The 21,523-nt window shown below is 36.0% G+C and overlaps 1 protein-coding gene across 4 annotated transcripts in view; it reads left to right on the top strand.

Annotated features, from left to right (window-relative positions):
* The window catches only part of LEPR (leptin receptor), an 85,758-nt gene that overhangs the window by 44,394 nt on the left and 19,841 nt on the right, over nucleotides 1-21,523 (top strand). For all 4 annotated transcript variants that reach the window (XM_047873633.1, XM_047873630.1, XM_047873632.1 and 1 more), the window contains 10 exons: nucleotides 1,299-1,444; nucleotides 3,457-3,601; nucleotides 10,534-10,824; nucleotides 10,982-11,099; nucleotides 13,777-13,976; nucleotides 15,787-15,935; nucleotides 17,179-17,338; nucleotides 17,458-17,540; nucleotides 18,701-18,917; nucleotides 21,066-21,248. In XM_047873633.1, the coding sequence (XP_047729589.1) occupies nucleotides 1,299-1,444; nucleotides 3,457-3,601; nucleotides 10,534-10,824; nucleotides 10,982-11,099; nucleotides 13,777-13,976; nucleotides 15,787-15,935; nucleotides 17,179-17,338; nucleotides 17,458-17,540; nucleotides 18,701-18,917; nucleotides 21,066-21,248 (1,692 nt within the window). The remainder of the gene's footprint in view (nucleotides 1-1,298; nucleotides 1,445-3,456; nucleotides 3,602-10,533; nucleotides 10,825-10,981; nucleotides 11,100-13,776; nucleotides 13,977-15,786; nucleotides 15,936-17,178; nucleotides 17,339-17,457; nucleotides 17,541-18,700; nucleotides 18,918-21,065; nucleotides 21,249-21,523) is intronic.

Below are 21,523 nucleotides of genomic sequence, written 5' to 3'. Positions count from 1 at the left end.
TTTAAAAATTTATTTTTATTTATTTTGAGAGAGAGATAGAGAGCAAATAGGGGAGGGACGGAGAGAGGGAGAAAGAATCACAAGCAGGCTCTGCGCTGTCAGTATAGAGCCTGATGTAGGGCTCGAACTCACAAACCGTGAGATTATGACCTGAGCTGAAGTCAGGAGTCAGATGCTTAACTGACCGAGCCACGTAGGCACCCCCAATAAACTTACAATACTAACAATATTAAACATGTTCAATATTCTTCTCCATTATCATTTTTAATGGCTATATAGAGCCCCTTATAGGGATGAGCCATTATTTCTTTAGCCAGTCTTTTATTGTAAGATGTTTATATTGTTTCTACAAATAATTTAAAGGTTATGTGTTTTTAATTTTTCTTTTTAATGTTGATTTGTTTTTGGGAGAGAGAGAGAGCACACAAGCAAGGAACAGAGACAGGGGAGATGGGTTCTGAGCTGTTAGCACAGAGCCTGATGCAGGACTAGAACTCATAAACTGTGAGATCATGACCTGAACTGAAGTCAGATGCTTAACTGAGTGAGCCACCCAGGTGTCCCAAGGTTATGTGTGCTTAAAACTACACACACACGCGCGCGCACACACACACACACACACACACACAAAATCTATACACAAATGCATATTCATACATAAACACATGCGTATACATACAAACTCAAATCATTTACTAAGCTAAACACATTGTTAGACTATGAAACTCTATGCCCATTTCTGGTGACAAGCCAGGGCCTGCTAATGCTATGTTTATTGCATGTAAAGTATGCATGCTGTGAGTTATTTGAATTGGTGCATCTAGATTACTGTATTTCAAAGTTAATAGGTTTGCTGAAGTTTGAATGCATATTTGTGTGAAGTTTTACCTGAAAACTCTGTATGCATTTTCCAAGTAGTGCTCTGCAAAATGCTGTTTTTCTTTGTCACCCACTAAAACAGTGGGTGAGTGTGGTAGGGAGAAGCTTCAAAGAAGTTTGGGGAATGCCAGTTTAAATAAAGTTAACAGACTTTTTTACAGCAGGAATTCACGTTTATCAAAACAACCTCATTTACTGATTTACAGTTTTTACCATTTAGGGAGAAGGAAAGGAAGATGTGTGGATTGTTATGGAAAGATACAAGGAGGAGACCTAATATTTTGGTTCTGTAATTAGCCTTTGCTTAAGGTTACCTTTTAAGTAGTTAAAAGATTAGGATCTGCTAAAAATTCATTTTGACTTTATTTTATGATTATCATGAAAATTGCTTGACTTCAAAATATTCTCTTTTCCTTAAGTGAAGCCTGATCCACCATTAGGTTTACATATGGAAATCACAGACACTGGCAATTTAAAAATTTCTTGGTCCAGCCCAACATTGGTACCATTTCAACTTCAATATCAAGTGAAATATTCAGAGAATTCTTCAACAAATATGAGAAAAGTAAGTATAGTTTAAATTGGAAAAAAAATTAATGTTTATTTATTTATTTTGAGAGTGAGACAAATCTAATGTGGGAAGGGGAGAGAGAGAAGGAGAGAAAGAGTCCCGAGCAGGCTCTGTGCTGACAGCACAGAGCCTGATGTAGAGCTCGAACTCATGAAATCATGAGATCATGCCCTGAGCCAAGATGCCCTGAATCGAGATCAAGAGTCTGATACTTAATGGAGGCAGCCACTCAGGTGCCCCAGTAAGTATATTTTAGTAAACAAAATGGAACATCGAGAAGCAACTGAAGATACGGCGCTTTCCAAGTCCCATCTCAAATGCCCTTTGCTTGCCAAATGTACATGGCTCTTCTGGAGCAGAACCAGCTGTAATTTAATATTATACTTGCTTTCATTTAATATCAGCCTAGGAAATGACCATATGAACAGCATGTCTGCATCTTTGGTAAAATGCTTTTAGAAAAATTGTTTGATGTTGCACAGTATCTCTTATGTATGGATCCATGTTATATATTGAGGGGTATGACAAATTCTTCCCAGAATTTAGTCCCAGAGAAAGTTCCACTTCCAAAAAGAGTTTATGTATAGATTACCATCTTTCTCCGTCTCTTCCCTCTCCCTCCACGCATGCACGCACACACAGCTAAAGGGCTATAGAAAGTCCAGTTACAGAAACTTGGATTCATGATCATAATCCTTTCTGATTTTACACTTCAAACTTACTTTTTTTATTGCTCAACATATTTGTTTACATGCAGTGCATACATTTGTAGTGTAAAGTGTGTCAAATCCCTTTTGCATCGTTTCAGTGTTTATTGAATACCTAATAGGTGCTAGGAACTGTTCTACGGGCATCAGGATGCACTTGGTGGTAGAACAAACTGGAGAGGGGGAGCTTGAGGGTGCTGGTGGAGATGGTAGGTTGTAGCATTAAGTGGAGGTGGGGAAGACCTCATTGAGAAGGTGACATTTGGGCAAGGATTTGAAGGAGGTTCGTGATGGAGATATATGGGGGAATTCGTTTCCAAATAGAGGAAACAGCAATTCAGAGGCCATAAGCTGGATGAGAAGCTAGAGGCCCGGGGAGTGAGTGAGAGCAAGAGTAGCAGTGGATGAATCAGAGAGGAGTAGGAGAGGAGAAGAAGGAGGTCATAAGGAGCGTGGACTGTGCATGGAGTTTGGCATTTTCCCTTATGAAATGAATTGTTATATAATTTAGATATAAAAACTGTCTTTTTAACTCTGGGCCAGTTTTTTAATGACTTTATTTTCATGAAGAGCAGAAAAGGAATCCTTAGTGCCACGTGTGGGAAAAGCAGAGTTAAGGCTTCTCTGGGCTTCAGCTTCCTCATCTATAAAACGGAGATAATAGAATTTGAAATATAAGTGATCTGCTATTGTGTAATACATTCCTAGCGCTTTTCACCCTTTCCCAGTTTAAGAGGCCAGGGAGTTCAGTAGCTTTGGAGTACATCATTGGAAAACTGAATTCATTTGCTAAGCAGTTCTTAGTAGTGGTTGTCTTATGCAGAATTAAGTCTCTTGGATCTCTGCTCTCTAGTGTATAAACTATATTTTGATTCACTGTAGCTTATCATCAAGTTCAGGTTTTTAAATTATTCGTGCCCTTCTCTGTGAAGTTTTATTCTAGGAATGTTTGTTATTCTCTGTCCACCCCTGCTCATTGTTTCCTACCGTGTGTGTTTATTAGAGATGTCAGTGGTGGCTTAAAGCTCTCCACTGACTTCAGCTGTGTCTCTCAAATTTCGAAAGGTCAATATTCATTATTATTCAGGTAAAAATATTTCCTGTCACTGTGATTTTCTTCTTGGACTCATGGGCTCTTTAAACTTTTATTGACAAATGTGCAAATGAATTCCACTGGGGCCTGCTAACTATTCTGTAAGATTTTAATTCTTTGAAATTTGCTAAGACTGCTTGTCATCAATTTTGATAAAGGTTCCACATCAACTTGATGCTCTGATGTTTTCAAATGATATTTAATAGGCTGATGAGACTGTCTCAGCTACATCTCTGCTGGTAGACAGTGTGCTTCCTGGGTCTTCATATGAAGTTCAAGTGAGGGGCAGGAGACTGGATGGCCCAGGACTCTGGAGTGACTGGAGCGCCCCTCTGATCTTTACCACACAAGGTAGGATTGCTAATAGTGGCTCCTACTGAGAGGAGAATATGCTTCCTGATTTTTTCTTTGGCCTGTTATAAGCATCTTAAACTTTGTGGCAGTCAACGAGGAATGCAATATTAATGTTTTATTTAAATTTTGACAGGTTAATTTGTTAATGAAAACTTGTGTAAAGGTTCCCAAGTTTACATTCATCCATAGTAGTGTCTTGCCGAATTATTCTTTCTTACTCAAAAGATAGATAGAAAAGATAGAAAGGTTCCAAATATACAAATTCAGAACCTTACCTCTATTGATGTTTTTTGAAGTTACATTTAGGTATATGTTTATTTATGTCAGATATGTTTATTTGACATAGATTTCAAATATTCAAATTTTATTTAATTATTATATTTTACATAATAATAACATAATAAAATAATTTTTTCCACTCTAGATACTTGCTTTTGAGAGTTTTCACTGTTAATTTGCATATTTTGAAAGTTAAGCTTAACATCAGAAAAACTGTGATTTATTCAGAACTACCTTGTGAAGTTGGGGCCCGGGAGCCTTAGAATAGTGCAACCCTGTCACATGCTAACTTGTGACCATAGGAAGACACTTTGTGGACCTTTGCCTACTTGTCTGATCCATCAAAAGACCAAAATTATTCCTACTGAAACTCATGCAGGTTGATTGTGGATATATAGAGACAAGTGCTGTGTAAATCACTGAGAAGATAGTCAACACATTTAACTAAATAAGTTCATGTATTGATTGCTTACTATTTAAAAAGCATTGCTTAGTCAAAAAGTCTGTAGCATTAGTGGTTTAAGAGCACTGACTTTGGAGTCCGACAAGTTTATAGAAGTCCCGGCCCCACCACTTATTTGGAAAGTTTCTTAACCTTTCTATGCCTCCTTTCCTCATCTGCAAAATAGAGATGTCTTTATATGATAGAATGGCACAATTCGCCTAACGTCTGCACTGAATTAGAGGATTCTCACACAGCAAAGTTGCAAAAAAAAAAAAACACAAAAAACAAAATCAAACAAAAAAAGCCCCTGCTTCACAATGTATTACTTCTATTGACATTCATTGTATTACTGAGCATAGTTCAAATAAGTGAGGTCACTGTTACGGATTTGGAAAGCTGCCCTTAATATTTTCTTGTCCTGACTCTTAGTAAGCACTCAGTAAATAGTAGATGCAACCATAGTTTATAAACCACAACTCGATATTCAAAATCTCAGCATCTAATAAAGGTGAGAGGTTGACATGATACATAACTAATTGCATGAGCAAGGTTGTCAGAAGAGCTGACCAAGTGCTAGGCAACGGGAAGGATTGGTTCTCTCTAGGAAAGTCAGGAACCTTGTGGGAACAGATTTAGAAAACATGAATTTCTCATCACTTTTCCTCAAATAATTATTGAGTAATGTGTGTAAATATGGTGCTGACAACTCAGCTTTGGGATTATTTCCAAGGAAGGTCAACTTTTCTACCTTCAATTATTTATTGTTGATTAATAGGACTTAATGACCAGCTGTGAGTTATGTAGCAAGGAATGAATTATAAATCAAATTTTAAAGACTATCCCATGGAAGTTTTTACAACAGTGGGATGGGGTGAAGTGGGTAGAAGAGGAGAGAAGTGGTCTGGAAACCTACTCTGAGTGACCCTGTGGCCCCTTTAACTACCTTCTGGTGAAACGTTTCTCTTTGAGAAAAAAATGGCTTTCTTCTTTATGATTTTACTTCTTAATTAGATCTGAAAATGTACGCTTTCTGAAGAAGAGGGAAATTCTAAAAGAATCATTGTTATTTTTAAAGCTTGCTAATATTCAACATTTTGAATATTCATACATTTATGCCTTTTTAGAATAATGGCTCTTAGCAATGTTATGTTTTTAGTGGGACTAAAATGAAATTTTTTTAATATTTATTTATTTTTTTAAATATATTTTTTAAAATAAAATTTTATGTATGTATGTATTTATTTATTTATGAGAGAGAAAGAGAGACAGAGTGAGAGCAGGGGAGGGGCAGAGGGAGGGAGATGCAGAGTCTGAAGCAGGTTCCAGGCTCCCCACTGTCAGCACAGTTCATGTCAAACCCATGAACCGTCAGATCATGACCTGAGCCTAAGTCAGATGCTTAACCAACTGAGCCGCCTAGGTGCCCCTAAAGATGAACATTTTGATCGATTATGATGTGATAGTTATTTGTGTTATATTTCATGTAAGATTTTGTTTTAGATTGTTCAGGTTTTTTAGACCTTTGGATGGACATAGGGTTAGTTCTGCTTTACATTGTGCAAAATCCTTTCATACTACTATTACTTTCTTAGTTCACGGTCATTATGTGCAGGATTAAATTTGTTTGGTTTCTGAATATGTTGGACCATATTCTTATGCTTTTGTGCATACTATAAGATTTATTAATATGTATTATAAAACACACACATAGGCATATATATGCCCTTCCCTCTGCATATATTTAGTGTTTTGTGTACCTGACAGTAATAAAGATATGTTTTGTTGAGAAGAAACTTTACCAATTTATTTGCTTGTACAGTCTCTAACAGTATTACAATTAACACCTATCCTTTTACTTATTCACCACAGGTGTATCCCTCTAGTGACTTTAGACATCCCAAACAGAAATGTCTGAAAATAAGTTAAAAATAAAGCCAGACAGTGAGTAAACAGCTGCCCCAATGGGCAGAATTTGTTGATTTAGCAATAAGTATAAAAGTAGCTTACTAGTTTAACAGACTTGGATGGCTTAGTTGCCAGTGAGTGGTACCAGGTAAATATTAAGGGAAAGATAGAAACTTGCCAAATAGAAAGTAGACTAGGGACACCAAGAGTGGGGAGAAAAGCCTACACACTTCAGTAGCTCCCAAGCATATTTCTGTGTTACAGTATCATCTTCTGTAATGATGTAATGATGGGTGCTGAATCATAAATCAAAGGTACAACTAGGTTCATACTTCCCTACTGAATAATAATAATAATAATAATAATAGTAATGACAGTTACAGGGTACTTCCTGTGTTTCAAGCACTGCTCTAAGTGCTTTGCATGTATTATCATTTTATCCTTTTGATGCCCTGTGAGATAGGGTATTCACCTATGTCTCCCTGATACTCCCTTTTTACAAACAGAGCAGTCGAGATTTAGAGAGGTTAAGTAACTTGTAAAAGTTGGCACAATCTAGAGCTGGCAGGCCAATCCCAGTGCTCATGTTTGTACACACTAATACAGTGATTAAGTGCATGATGTATATTTATGCAAGATTTCTGGTGTCACTAAAAATTGATACTGGGAACTAATAAGCAGTAAACTTACATCGAGCATTTTAGTGGGACCTCTCATTTCCTTCATGGTTCCTGATAAATGAGGTTTCAGTGTTGCTTAGGTTGTTCAAGTTTTAGTTTTGCTGAGTTTACCTTCACAGCACTTTCCACACCTCACGGTGCTTACTGGAGGCTTGTTCTTGAGTGCTGTGCAGCAGTGAAGTATGTTTCTCCAAACTCGGGAGCTTCCTATTCTTATGTAAAAGGATTTGGATCCTTTTCCCTTAAATCGAGGTATTTAATATTATTAGATTATCTTCTGTTGCTCACTGCTAGGTGCTACAATGACATCCACCGAACAGAAGTATTCTGTAAGTTTGAGGCATTAACTTATTTTTTTTTTTAATTTTTTTTTCAACGTTTATTTAATTTTGGGACAGAGAGAGACAGAGCATGAACGGGGGAGGGGCAGAGAGAGAGGGAGACACAGAATCGGAAACAGGCTCCAGGCTCCGAGCCATCAGCCCAGAGCCCGACGCGGGGCTCGAACTCACGGACCGCGAGATCGTGACCTGGCTGAAGTCGGACGCTTAACCGACTGCGCCACCCAGGCGCCCCGAGGCATTAACTTATTTAGCATGAGTGAGTTAGCATACCTGCTTTATCATTTCCAAACACTTTGGATTTTATTGATTTTTCTTTCTTTAACAGAGGTTGTCTGATGTATTGTTGCTGGAGCAAACAGAATGCTAATTATCAGTACCTTTATAGTTACTATTTTGTAGTCATTGATTTATTAAAGCTGTACCTACCAAGTACACAGTTAATGAAGCATTGACCATTTCTAATCAAGGAATTCTTACAGATTTTTTGAAAATGATTTGGCTAGGTTCTTTCTTTGTAGCTATTGGGAGACCTTGGACTTTGAGAAGAAAACCCAAGGCCCTCGCAGAACTTAGGAAGGCTAACAACGTTGCAGTTGAGTTATGCCACACACTTAAAACAAGTTTAGAAGTGCTCATTCTTGTAGTACCTTTCTTAATTACATTCTTGTGCTGCCGAAGAAGAGGAGAAACAGATAATTTCTTCATTTCATACTTGGCAGTGCTTATAATGTGCTAGAGAAAATATTTTCCCCTCAAAGGAAAATAGGAAGTCTGCTTTGAAAATTTAAAAATCTATTTTCTGGAGCTATAATAAACACATTGTAAAATAACTTTAACTATAATGTTTTGATTCGTGATTTATGTTCATGTAGGTAATTCACTAATATTTATCAAAAGATTTTCCTCTTTTAATGAAATTCATTATTTTAGACCTTACAAAAAGTATTGGTACCTGGTCATCAGAAGAAAATTATTATTTTCTCGTTTTACAAATTAAATGTTGTGGAGTATCTTACATGAGAATAAAATATATATTTATATTATTTTAAAAATTTAATATTCATTTACTTCATATCAATTTCTGTATATTCAATGTAAACTTTACACATCATCTGGTTTTTAATAACCTGCTTTTCTTTTTTTAAGCTAATATCTTAGTATTTAATCATGTCAAAATACTATGACTTTAACTGCATTTCTTGATTAAGCCTTACTGAGGCATTCAATTTTGAAGTGAAATGGTTTGAGTTTTTCATTATCTTTAAACATAAAAGATTCAGCTTAGCTTTTGAAATCTAATGTGCACTCTTTAAAAAAATAAATTACTCTTAAAGTTTTGAAGCCATTCAGTAATGACATGTGGAGCATATTGAAAATAGGTTAATGATTTTTCAAATCTGTGCTAGGTACTTGCGTGCAGTAAGTAATGTACTAACGAAGCTTGAGTGCCATCCTAGGCTAGGGTTAAAAATCTAATGGACTGTCTTCTGTCTAGTGATTTCATGCTACTAATTTTTTTCTTGTTTATGCTTGACTGCAAACGTACAAAATACAAATGTTTTGTATGGATTCTAAATACAAAGACCATGGAGCTTAGCCTGCTATTGCAAAAAAGAAAAAACTTAAATATAAAAATCAATGAAGTTTTTCATTTTTGTTTTTGGGGGGTAATCCAGATGATATAAAATAATAAAAATCAATGAATGTTTTTGTTTTTGTTTTGGGGGGTAATCCAGATGATATGAATAGAAACATATTCATATTCTCTCAGAAGAAAATGTATTATTGTGAATTGTACAACTGAAATATACTGTTTTTGTAATGCACTGTGGCAGAAATGATTTCTTCTTATGTAAACACTTCTGTTGTTTCTAATTAAAAATATAGATTGTTTTATTAAATAATAATTTTATTAAAAATAAAAATATATAAACATTATGTAAACAATAGATTATTTTATTAAAAATAAAAGTATATTGTTTCCAACAATAGGGGACCAAAAAAGTAGTATGGAATAGTGTAGAGGCATTAAAAAATAATATTTTAGAAAAATATTGGTTCCTCTTATCCTAAACCACAGCATACTGGCATTAAATAACTTTAAAACATTACAGACCAGTATTTAAGGTTTACCTGTTTTGGTGCATTGGGGCATTGTTGATTTTACATTCCCTAACTAGTTCTCTTTATTTATTTATTTATTTATATATTTTTTAATGTTTATTTATTTTTGAGAGTGAGAGACAGCGAGCAGGGGAGGTGCAGAGAGAGAGAGAGAGAAAGAGAGAGAGAGAGAGAGAGAGAGAGAGAGAGAGAGAGAGAGAGAGAAAGAGAAAGAAAGACGGAGACACAGAATCTGAAGCAGGCTCCAGGCTCTGAGCTGTCAGCATAGAGTCAGATGTGGGGCCCGAACTCACAAACCATGAGATCATGACCTGAGCCAAAGTTGGATGCTTAACCAACTTAGCCACCCAGGTGCCCTGTCCCTAACCAGTTCTCTTATTTAAAGCTTATTTTTCAGCTTTACCTGCTGATTGAAATTTTCATATATCCAAATGAGACAATAGCAACCCCCATTTATTCTTCAGAATTTTGCCTTTACAGTGATTTGATTCAAGAACTCAGCCTAGGTTTCACTGATTCATAAGGCACAGTCTGATGAAAACATGTCATTGTGGAATTAGGTTATATTTCATTTAAATTGATTTTCTGCCTGTCAATTAGCAAGTGACAATTACTCACTAAATACACTTTGTAATAAGTTTCTATGTTTAGAAAATACTGAGACAGGGGCGCCTGGGTGGCTCAGTTGGTTGAGTGTCCGACTTTGGCTCAAGTCAAGATCTCAACAGTCCATAAGTTCAAGCCCCACGTTGGGCTCTGTGCTGACAGCTCAGAGCCTGGAACCTGCTTCAGATTCTGTGTTTCTCTGGCTCTCCCCCACTCATGCTCTGTCTCTCTGTCTCTCTCTCTCTCTCTCTCTCTCTCTCTCTCTCTCTCTCTCTCTGTCAAAAATAAATAAAACATTAAAAAAATTTTTTTAAAGAAAATACTGAGACATTTTTGGAAGTTCAAGTGATTTGGAAATGGGAATGCCTGGATACTACAGAATTGTACGTAAGCAGGCAGTACAAGTTATACAGTCTCTTAGTGCACTCATTTTATTTTTGGCAGTGTGATCCTGATTGCATTGTGAATCTTCTCTATGTAGCATAAATTCCATACAGGATGTTTTTGTTCTTCATCTGATATCCTCCCTTTCTTCTCTTATTGCAGATGTCATATACTTTCCACCTAAAATTCTGACAAGTGTCGGGTCTAACGTTTCTTTTCACTGCATTTATAAAAATGAAAACAAGATTGTTTCCTCAAAAAAGATTATTTGGTGGATGAATTTAGCTGAGAAAATTCCTCAAAGCCAGTATCATGTCGTGGGTGACCATGTTAGCAAAGTTACTTTTCGCAGTTTGAAGGCAACCAAACCTCGAGGGAAGTTTACCTACGATGCAATATACTGCTGCAATGAGCATGAATGCCACCATCGCTATGCTGAATTATATGTGATTGGTAAGAATACTGAACTTCTCTTCATTTCCTTCCACAGACAGATTTTTATTATGGACCCTATATTAGAGTCCCATTGATAATGTAAGGAAGTTTTATTTTCATTAAAAAATTTGTGGTGATTTTGCTTTGTATTAATATTTTAATGTGTTTTAAATAGATGTCAATATCAATATATCATGTGAAACTGATGGGTACTTAACTCAAATGACTTGCAGATGGTCAACCAATGCAATCCAATCACTCGTGGGAAGTACTTTGCAGTTGAGGTATCATAGGTATGTATTATTTTTGCTGTGTTATTATTCTGTGGATATGGTGAGATAAAACTTTTTATAGAAATATCATCAGAACAGTAGTCTAGTAGACGTTCTTCCTAATAGAGGAAGGTACTATATACTTAGGAAATTGTTGAGGGATTAGGTGATTTTTGAAAAAAATTACATTGATAGAAAAAATATAACTTGTTTTTACCTCAAATTATTTTTCTGATAATCAATTAATTTTCCATAATTGCCTTTTAATTATTGAATGAAATCCAGGAAGAATTGGCTTCTGTACATTTTAGTTTGACTTAGAGAACTGGCCAGAGGAGAATATCCATGATTATAGAGGTCCAGTATCATTTGCTAAAGATAAATATCTTGGAAAAAAGTCAGAGGTTGTTGCACAAAGATTCTAAGAGATAATATGAATGCTTTCAGAAGTAGGAAAGATTAGGAAAGAAACGCTTAATAAGGAGTGAAGTGTTATGATAAAGAGTAATTTATGCTTGTTTATTTTTGTGCTTCCCTGTTTTGAAATGATTCCAAGACATCATCTTCCTGTAGTATCATCTGAAGTAATAGAACTCTTGATTAGGAGGAGGTAGATACATTTTTATTTTTATAATCTCTTTTAGTAGTTTTCAGTGATATATACTGCTCTCAAACACCCTGTCTCAATTTGTGTTCATACTGGGGCCTTCCAGTTTGTATCCCTTGTCCTCATTTATTCTTTTTTTTTAATGTTTTTATTTTTATTTTTGAGACAGAGAGAGACAGAGCATGAGCCGGGGAGGGGCAGAGAGAGAGAGAGAGAGAGTGAGAGAGTGAGAGACAGAATCCGAAGCAGGCTCCAGGCTCTGAGCTGTCAGCACAGAGCTTGACACGGGGCTTGAACTCACGAGCTGTGAGATCATGACCTGAGCTGAAGTCAGACGCTTAGCCAACTGAGCCACCCAGGCACCCCACTCATTTATTCTTAAAATCTAAATTTTCTACGTGAAAAACAAATCCCCTTCCTCAAATACTGTGATCTGAATTCTGTCCCTAAAGTGACTAGCCTATTCTTTAAAAAAAAATTTTTTTTAATGTTTTATATTTTTGGGAGAGAGAGACAGAGTGTGAGCAAGGGAGGAGTAGAGAGACAGGGAGACAAGGAATCTGAAACAGGCTCCAGGCTCTGAGCTGTCAGCACAGAGCTGGACATGGGGCTCAAACTCTTGTACCGGGAGATCATGACCTGAGCCAAAGTCAGGCGCTCAACCGACTGAGCCACCCAGGCACCCCATGACCAGTCTATTCTTATGTAGTGGTAGAAAAATGGGGCAATTTCTACATTTCTTACATGGGAATAATAGCTGACTTCATCTTACTTGATAGTAGCATTTTAAAATCAATAGAATGTTCATGGGATGCCATTTTACTTCTATAATCTGTCTTCACGTTCCTTCCATAACATTTTCACATTAAAAAAGGTGTTTGTGGATGATCATCACATAAGCTCTGTACCTCAATTAAATCGCTAATATTTACAGAAGAGTATGAAACTCCTGCATGTACTGTGGCGAGTTTTTTAAACCTCTCTAAGCCTCGATTTCCTTGTTTGTAAAATGGAGTGAATAATAAGACTTACAAGGTTTCTGTGAGAATTAATGATAAATTCCATTTAATTATAGTTAAGTGATAGAATTTCTCCTGGTAGATATTCAGTAAATGGCTATTGCTGTCATGATGACAAAGATATAACCTTTGCATTCCAAATGGAGCATTACTGTGTTTCTGTACATGGTCACGGTTCTTTTTACCGCAGATGACTCCCCATGCCTTGTTCTCATCTCTCCCCTCTCCCCACTAGCACTTATTCACACACAGACACCCCAATGATTGTAATTTTGAGGAGACAGGCAGGAAAATGTCACAAAAAATAGAACGAGAAACATAAGAATATAGGTTTTTCATTTTCTTGTAACCTCCTTACTCCATTTTTATGGAAACAGAAAATGCTAATTTAACCACTTAAATACCATGTTCAGAGCAACTAGTGGCAGAAGGGCTATTTCAAAGAAAAGGAAAAATGCTTCGTATGTTCTGAGGTAGAGTGTTGATTGGGGACACAGTTATAAAAATTGCTTTCTTAATTTTCTTCTCCGAGAAAATGCGTTATATATTTAACTATATGATTCAGATATAAATCAAAGATTGGTATTGTTTTCATTGTAATGCTCCAAACTGGAAAATACTAGGACATTGTCAATTAAGCTATAATTTACTATCATAAGTTATGTCTTCAGTTTCTGGTGGAATTTAATCCATATTTAAAGTGTAAGGTATTTATCTTCCTTCCCATCTCAGGAATGCTCCAATACTACTTGTGATCTATACTTTAAAAATGATAATCACTTAAATATAATGTTAACTTTCAGTGTCGTAGGTTCTATCTCTACTTGGATCCGTAGAGAAGGAATACCAATTATTTTATTTGCATTTCCACTTAGTATCTAATAAAATATTTAATAAGGTTTGTTGTCATTTTTATGGAAATACATAAAATTGTGATACAGTGGGGAAATCAAAAATGCATTTCCAATAAGAACATCTATTTTAAGTGGAATAAAATCTATGGCGTTCTCTCATATATCTTACCGTTTTCATCAATGTTGTATATTAACTGAGTGTTCTCGTATCTTTTAAGGAGCAGCCTTTACTGCTCTGATGTTCCATCTATTCATCCCATATCTGAATCTAAAGATTGCCATTTGCAGAGAGATGGTTTTTATGAATGCGTATTTCAGCCAATCTTTCTATTGTCCGGCTATACAATGTGGATTAGAATCAATCACTCTTTGGGTTCACTTGACTCTCCACCAACGTGTGTTGTTCCTGATTCTGTGGGTATGTCAAACTGTGTTGTGTGTCTTCATTTTTATTAGCAGATTTGGATTCAGGTTGATTCATGGTAATTGTTGTGTTTTACCATTTTCAGATAACACTATTTTTAAACAAAATTTTGTGTGTGTTTTTAGTGGAATTGAAAAGACAATCAACCTTACAAAGTTTTACTGTTTTTATTTTTTTAAGTTACTTATAGCACAATGTTTTTGTAATAGGAATACTTTCAGCATATAATTTGATAAGTTATATTGGTCATTGGTAATAAAATGTAGCAGTAATATTATTGTAAATAATGCACTGCTTTGTTTTTCTCCCAATGTACTTATGAAAACATTTGGTGTTTTTAATTTAGAAATTTAATTTGGGTATTGTGATGGATTTTGTAATCTGAGTAGTCATAACCAGAGAGTTTAATTCGTGAGGCTGTGTAGGCTACCGAAAGATTCAAAATGACTACACTGAACAAGAAAAAAATAGATAAAGAAGATATCCATCATGACATTTTAAAATACGCTTAAAAAAGATCCACTGATTACAAAGGATTAAGAATATATTGAAAGAATATATTGAAAAGTATAATATATTCCTCCAATATTGCTGCAAAATCTTTGAGAAATGACCTATTTATGATTATGCAATAGAGGTAAAATAATATCTTTGGTCCTATATACTATTTTGTTGGGAAATTATGCAAAAATCAGTATTTGATTCGTTATATTTTCAAATAATTAGTACACATCTGAATTAAAACCTATATTTTGTTAAATGTATGATAAAATCATAATATTTAGGGTTTTTTTTATTACCATAGAGTCCCAATTAATTGATTTCCTCCCCCACGTGCGCGCATGTGCACACACACGCACATGCATACACACATACTATTTAGTTTGGTTCCACTTAAAGGGATTTTACTGTAAGGAGTACTTCTCTGGTACTAAGTATCTTGGAATAGCATGGAACCCTCCTACCACTCTCTACCCCACAAACACGCACATTAATAACTTCACATGTAATATATGACACTATGAATTCAGTTCTCTATGTTATCAGAACAACCTTTGATGTTATTCTTTTCAGTACTAAAATAAGAAGTTTAAGTTAGGCTTATACTGCCTACTTAGTACTAGAAAACAAGGTGGAGATTCAACTTTAGGATCCAAATGCCAGTTCCATGTGTTACTAGCTTTGTAAACATGGGGTAGACATGTAAGTGCCCTGTGACTAGTTTATCACCCATAAAATGTGGAAAGCTTCTCCTTCCTCCTCACTGTGCATGTTGTAGGGATCATGCAAACTCTTGTACTTCAAAGTATCCTTTCTGCAAACTAGATATTCATGGAATATATCCATATGATATCCATATGATTCAGTCAAGTAAGGTCACAGATTGAATGTCTTTGCATCTCTCACATATTCATACTTCCTTTTCTGAGGAGGAATTAACTTTTCAGGAGTTGAAATGTATGTCTTCTTACTGTTGGTCAAGAATGTATTCTTCATATATAAAGAATTGGATAAGCATGAGAAACATTAGAAATGAAAAGGTTTAGAGGTTTTGGTCATCAACAGTCTTAAGGTATTATAAGTGCAGAGCTTCAGAGTTCATATTACTGTGCTGGGATGTTGGGACTTTTAGTTCCCAAATATGCTGAGTTTGCACATTGACTTGTACTATTTTTTTTTAATCTCCTTTGAGAAGGAGATACTGCTTTATAGAGTATAAAAGATTATAACATCATGATAATGTTTTAAAAATATTCTCACTGTTTAAATTACTGTTATACAGTACTATTTTTAAATTTTCTAGTGAAACCACTGCCTCCATCCAGTGTGAAAGTGGAAATTACTGTAAAAATTGGATTATTGAAAATATCTTGGGAAAAGCCAGTCTTTCCAGAGAATAATCTTAAATTCCAGATTCGCTACGGCTTAAGTGGAAAAGAAGTACAGTGGAAGGTACATTTTACCTAGAAATGTCTTCAGCTTGCCTCACTAAATGTTATTTCTTATAAGTGTTTAAGAATTTTATTGCATAAGATTTATTTTATTGGCACAAATGTACATCTTCCTGTATTCTGTAGCTGTTTTTATTAAGTAGATATTTCTATAGGTTTAACCCTTTTTAAAAGAATTGTTTTCATGTTTATTTTTGAGAGAGATAGAGAGAGACAGAGACAGAGAGACAATGAGTGGTGGAAGGTCAGAGAGAGAGAGAAGGGGCAGAGGATCTGAAGCAGGCTCTGCGCTGGCAGCAGAGAGCCCAATGTGGGGCTCAAACTCATGAACCATGTGATCATGACCTGAGCTGAAGTTGGGCACTTAACTGACTGAGCCACCCAGGCACCCCTAGGTCTAACCCTTTAAAGTTATGACATTTCCTGTAACCCATCATTTCCCAAAATGAGTTTGACAGAATATTGAAATATTCCTTGAAAAAAGATTGCATGGATGAATAAATGTAGGAACCCCTGTAGCACTGTGTGTTCCTAGTACAGAACTGCACTGGGTTACATATTAAAGGTTTAGAGAGGTCCTGCATCAAAGTAATATTTGTGACTTTATTTTATTCTGTGTTTCTCAAACTCAATTTACCAAGGAACTCTTTTTCCTTTAACATCTAATATTCCTTAGTACACTTATGTTCAATGGGACACATTTTAGAAGAAGCTGCTTTTACCAAACAACTAAAACCACACCCGTAGTGGCAAGTGTGCATATGGTGACAGGCCACATCAGTTTTCAGATGGCAGCTGGCAAAGACCCAGGAATATTAGGAACCCTAATTATGCCTTTAGATCATCATGATTTTAGCAGAAAGGAATGTGACAGTTTACCATCTTATCGAAGAGACTATCAGAGATATCACTATGTAACCACTCAGTTAAAATTATTAAGAATTTCTGTGGGTAGAGGATTAGTGGACAGAGATTAGTAATAGAGTTGAGAACAGCTGAGAGTGAGGTTGCAAATAGGTCAGTCCAAATCTTGGCCTGAGAAGGAGACCACAGATGACTAAGATAATCCTTCACTTGAAGGAGCTCAAGATCCAAGTCACATATTTCTATAGCCAGAAAACACAAAGTCAGCCCTCTGTTAATTTTGGAATAGTATTAAGGTTTTAAATAGAATGCACTTCAGGGCCCTTTTAGCTACATAGGTGTTGGTAATGATTACTCTAATGCTTGAGTTTATTTTACAGATGTATGAGGTGCGTGATGCAAAATCCAATTCTGCCAGCGTCCTGGTGCCAGATCTGTGTGCTGTCTATGCTGTTCAGGTGCGCTGCAAGAGGCTGGATGGGCTGGGATATTGGAGCAATTGGAGTAGTCCAGCCTACACAGTTGTCACAGATATAAAAGGTCTGTAGAGATTTTGTAAATGTGTCTTAAAAATGCACGAGGATGTGCATTTCCAATAGGACTAAAAATTATTCCTTCTGAGAGCACATGTACAACTTGGGCTCCTTGTCCTTCTGCAGTTCCTACCAGAGGACCTGAAGTTTGGAGAATAATTAATGAAGACACCACTAAAAAAGAGAGAAATGTTACTTTACTTTGGAAGGTATTCCTGCTTTTTATATTACCCTTAAATTTTATTTTTATATTTATGAAAGACTTCATTGTTCATAATCCTGTCATTTTTTAGGCTCTGCAGTCCAATATTTCATTTCAGTTTTGAGATGTGATTGCAGAGAGCTACAATGTGCTGGCATGGAGTTAGGGAACTTCATTCTGTTCTCAGCTGAGTATATTACAGCTAGGTCAGCATTATTTTGGCAAAGTTGCTTAGATGCTTCAGCCTCAGTTTTCTCATCTGTATAAATGTAGAGCTGGACTAGATGATATCTGATAAAATTCTACTCCCCACCTACCCAGATTGTTCCACACCCCGCAGGCATACATGTGTATGTGTTGGTGTTTATTTTTTTTCTGTTATTTCTGATTTTGAGGAATCTCGATGACAAAAAAAAATATATGGAGAAACACTTCCAGTCAACTGTATAGAGTCGTTTTCGATGGGTTTGTAAGGCATTGGCAGCACTGAATCTTATTTGAAACAGGTGGCAGTAATGGAGGAAGTGGGGTGTATTGTTAATGCTCTGTAGAATGGAAGAACAGAATTGGACTAGATATATATTTTACATGGAATCATCAGTGATCTGGTATGATTTTTTTTTAAATGATCGGGCAGAAATTCTGGGATGCCGTTGATAGCCTCCGTTACTTGAATTAGCAACGATTAAGAGAAGAAGAGATAACAAATGACACTGGGGTTAACATAAATGATGATTAATATCTTTTCAGCTCTTTCTTGTTGTTGCTTTACAGAACCAGATGGTTACTCGTTGTTGGTTTTTCAGATGAGGAAACTCTTGACTCTCTGCCAGTCTTTCTTTTCTCTAAAATTAGTGTGAAACTTCTCAGTAGAAAAGTGTCCTAATTGTATCATAATTAATTATACTTAAATGATTTATTCCCTGAGTCTTAAGGAAAAAAATAAGTTTCCTGTGCTGTATACCCATCCCGATGACTTCATTGTGTCTCTGTCAGACACCAGCCCTCTCCTACCTCACCTCCCCATACTTCAGCCTTGAACTAGACAGGGCTTGCCCTGGTCTGCCCCTGCCTCCCAGTGGGAAACGTATAAGAAGAGTTCATGAGCTTGGTTGATATAAAAAGCACGGGAGCCCTTAAACTAATCAATTTTCATGTTTACTACAGCCTCTGATGAAAAATGACTCATTGTGTAGTGTAAGAAAATATGTGGTAAAACATCATACTTCCCGCAATGGAACATGGTCAGAAGATGTGGGAAATCACACTCAATTCACTTTCCTGTGGACAGAGCAAGCACATTCTGTTACAGTTCTGGCTGTCAATTCAATTGGTGCTTCTTTTGTGAATTTTAATTTAACATTCTCATGGCCTATGAGCAAAGGTAAGAAAGGGTACAGGGTGGTAAACCTGTGCCCCTTTCAATATTTAATTTTTACAAACTCCTCCCATTCTAAATGATCTTCCAAGAAGCCTGCAGTTCCCTGAATCTGTAAGTCTGTCTCCTGTCTTTAATTTCTTCTTTTCTGAAAAACAGCAAAGCAGGTTGTACCCTGGTTATATAATATGGTCCTTGGGTTTTCATGTGGTAGAACCATGTTGAAATAATATTATGATAAATGAGAATATTCTAGTAAATCTAATACCTAAACCTTTTGGATCAATGCAAGTTGTACGTGAATTAATCTCTCTCTCCCTGCCTCTGTGTGTGTGTGTGTGTGTGTGTGTGTGTGTGTGTGTGTGTGTGTAAAAGTAAGTACAGGTACATGTGTGTATTATATTTATTACATACATATGTAATAGTATGACATATGGATGCAAGTAATTGTTCAGACTGGAAAATTAATCTGTTCTTCATTAAAAAAATTTTTTTTAACATTTTTATTTATTTTTGAGACAGAGAGAGACAGAGCATGAATGGGGGAGGGTCAGAGAGAGGGAGACACAGAATCTGAAACAGGCTCCAGGCTCTGAGCTGTCAGCACAGAGCCCAACGCGGGGCTTGAACTCACAGACCGTGAGATCATGACCTGAGCCAAAGTTGGCTGCTTAACCGACTGAGCCACCCAGGCACCCCTGTTCTTCATTTAATACAAGTGACGAACTGGGGCTCTGTGGTGGCTCAGTCAGTTAAGCATCCAACTCTTTGTTTTGGCTCACAGTTCATGAGTTCAAGCCCTATATCAGGCTCCACTCTGACAGCATGGGGCCTGGGATTCTCTCTCTCTTCCTCTCTCTCTGCTCCTCTTCCATGCTCTCTCTCAAAATAAATAAATACCCTTTTAAAAAAAGTTATGAACCTTCTTTAATTAATTTTGATATATTTGATTAGAGAATTGAGAACTGCCTTTAATAGGAGTTTCCAATCTGCATTACATATTCAACGTGTAACTTTTTAATGGAAAATTCAAATCTCTTGTATCTCTACTAATCTTTTCCATGAAGTCTTTGCTTATTGCTTTGATTAGGTATGTCCTAAATTGGGGTGCTTCCTACCTTTCTTAAGGTATTTTATATCTTGCCTTATATTAATGATTAGTTTTGTACGTATAGTGTAAGCTTCTTGTAAGTTCCATAGCATCTACACAATGTTTTACACTAAAAATATTTTCCATCAAGATGTTCTAGAAATATTTATTGAATGCTGCACTGTGTTAGGTGGTGGGAACTCCAATGTGAGAAAAACTATAAATGGTCTCAGTATCCACAGAGCCAAATCAACTTTTTGATTATTTAATTAACAAATAATCAAATAATCATACAAGTTGATGCTTATTTACAAACTGGGATAAATGTTCCCAGGAGAGGAATATAATTTTATAAAAGAAAATAAAATAGGAACCTGACTTGGTATTGAGGATTAGAGAGGCTTTCTTAAGCAAGCAGTATAGGAATGAAACTTCCCCAAAAGAGCATTGGCTCTTGAGAGAGGAAGAGGCTGACCGAAAGTCCTTGTGGCATAGGAGAGGACATGAAGGAATTTTATCCTCACATATGGAAATACAGTGGAGGCTTTTTTTTTTAAGTAGGCTTCATTCCCAGCACAGAGTCCATTGTGGGGCTTGAACTCACAACCCTGAGATCAAGACCTGAGCTGAGATCAAGAGTCGGATGCTCAACTCACTGAGCTACCCAGGCACCCCTCCAGTGGAGGCTTTTAAGTGAGACTCTGTGAGGAGGGTGTTAAATGATCAGATTTGTTCTTTGAAAGCACAACTCCATCAGCAGGAGAGAAGAGTTTGGAGAGAAGTAGAGGGGATGATTAATAAGCTTGGGCAGTATTCCAGTGGCGAGCAACTTCCTTGACTCTATCCAAAATCCCGTTTTTGGTTTCTGCTCAATAGCATATATTCCCACATCTTTCTGCATACATGACTCTGTGGTACAAAAATAATTGTATTATATTTATTTATATAAATGTCAGCCTTCTCTTCCTTCTCCTTTTGTCTAATAGGTTATATGTGCCTTGAGGGTATTTGATTTTTTACATTAATTTTGAATTTAAAAACAAATTTCCTTCTTTTCCCCTCAGTAAATACCGTGCAGTCACTCAGTGCTTATCCTTTAAACAGCAGTTGTGTGTTTCTTTCCTGGAAATTATCACCCAGTGATTACTCTCTGATGTATTTTATTACTGAGTGGAAAATTCTTAATGAAGACAGTGAAACTAAATGGCTTAGAATCCCTTCATCCGTTAAGAAGTATTATATTCATGGTAAGTTTGCTGTACTTTAATAAGTTTCTCTTATGGAGTAGTAGGAGAGTGATTATTAGTTCAAATAACATAGCCAGTTAATGAAAACTTAAAAAATATAGATGATACTGCCATCTTACTACATATAATTCTATCCCTTTATCATAAACATTCAATTCTATTTCATTTGATCCTTTTAAAATATTTTACACAGTTGTAATCATATCATCTATCAACTTTTTTTCTGATTTGTTCCTTTGATATATCACAAGCATGTTTCTCTTTTCTCCCCAATC

This window comes from Prionailurus viverrinus, chromosome C1, assembly GCF_022837055.1.
Source record: "Prionailurus viverrinus isolate Anna chromosome C1, UM_Priviv_1.0, whole genome shotgun sequence".
NCBI classification, from domain to species: Eukaryota; Metazoa; Chordata; class Mammalia; order Carnivora; family Felidae; genus Prionailurus; species Prionailurus viverrinus.
The sequence above is the reverse complement of the archived record's forward strand: the minus strand, read 5'-3'. Positions and strand labels throughout refer to the sequence as shown.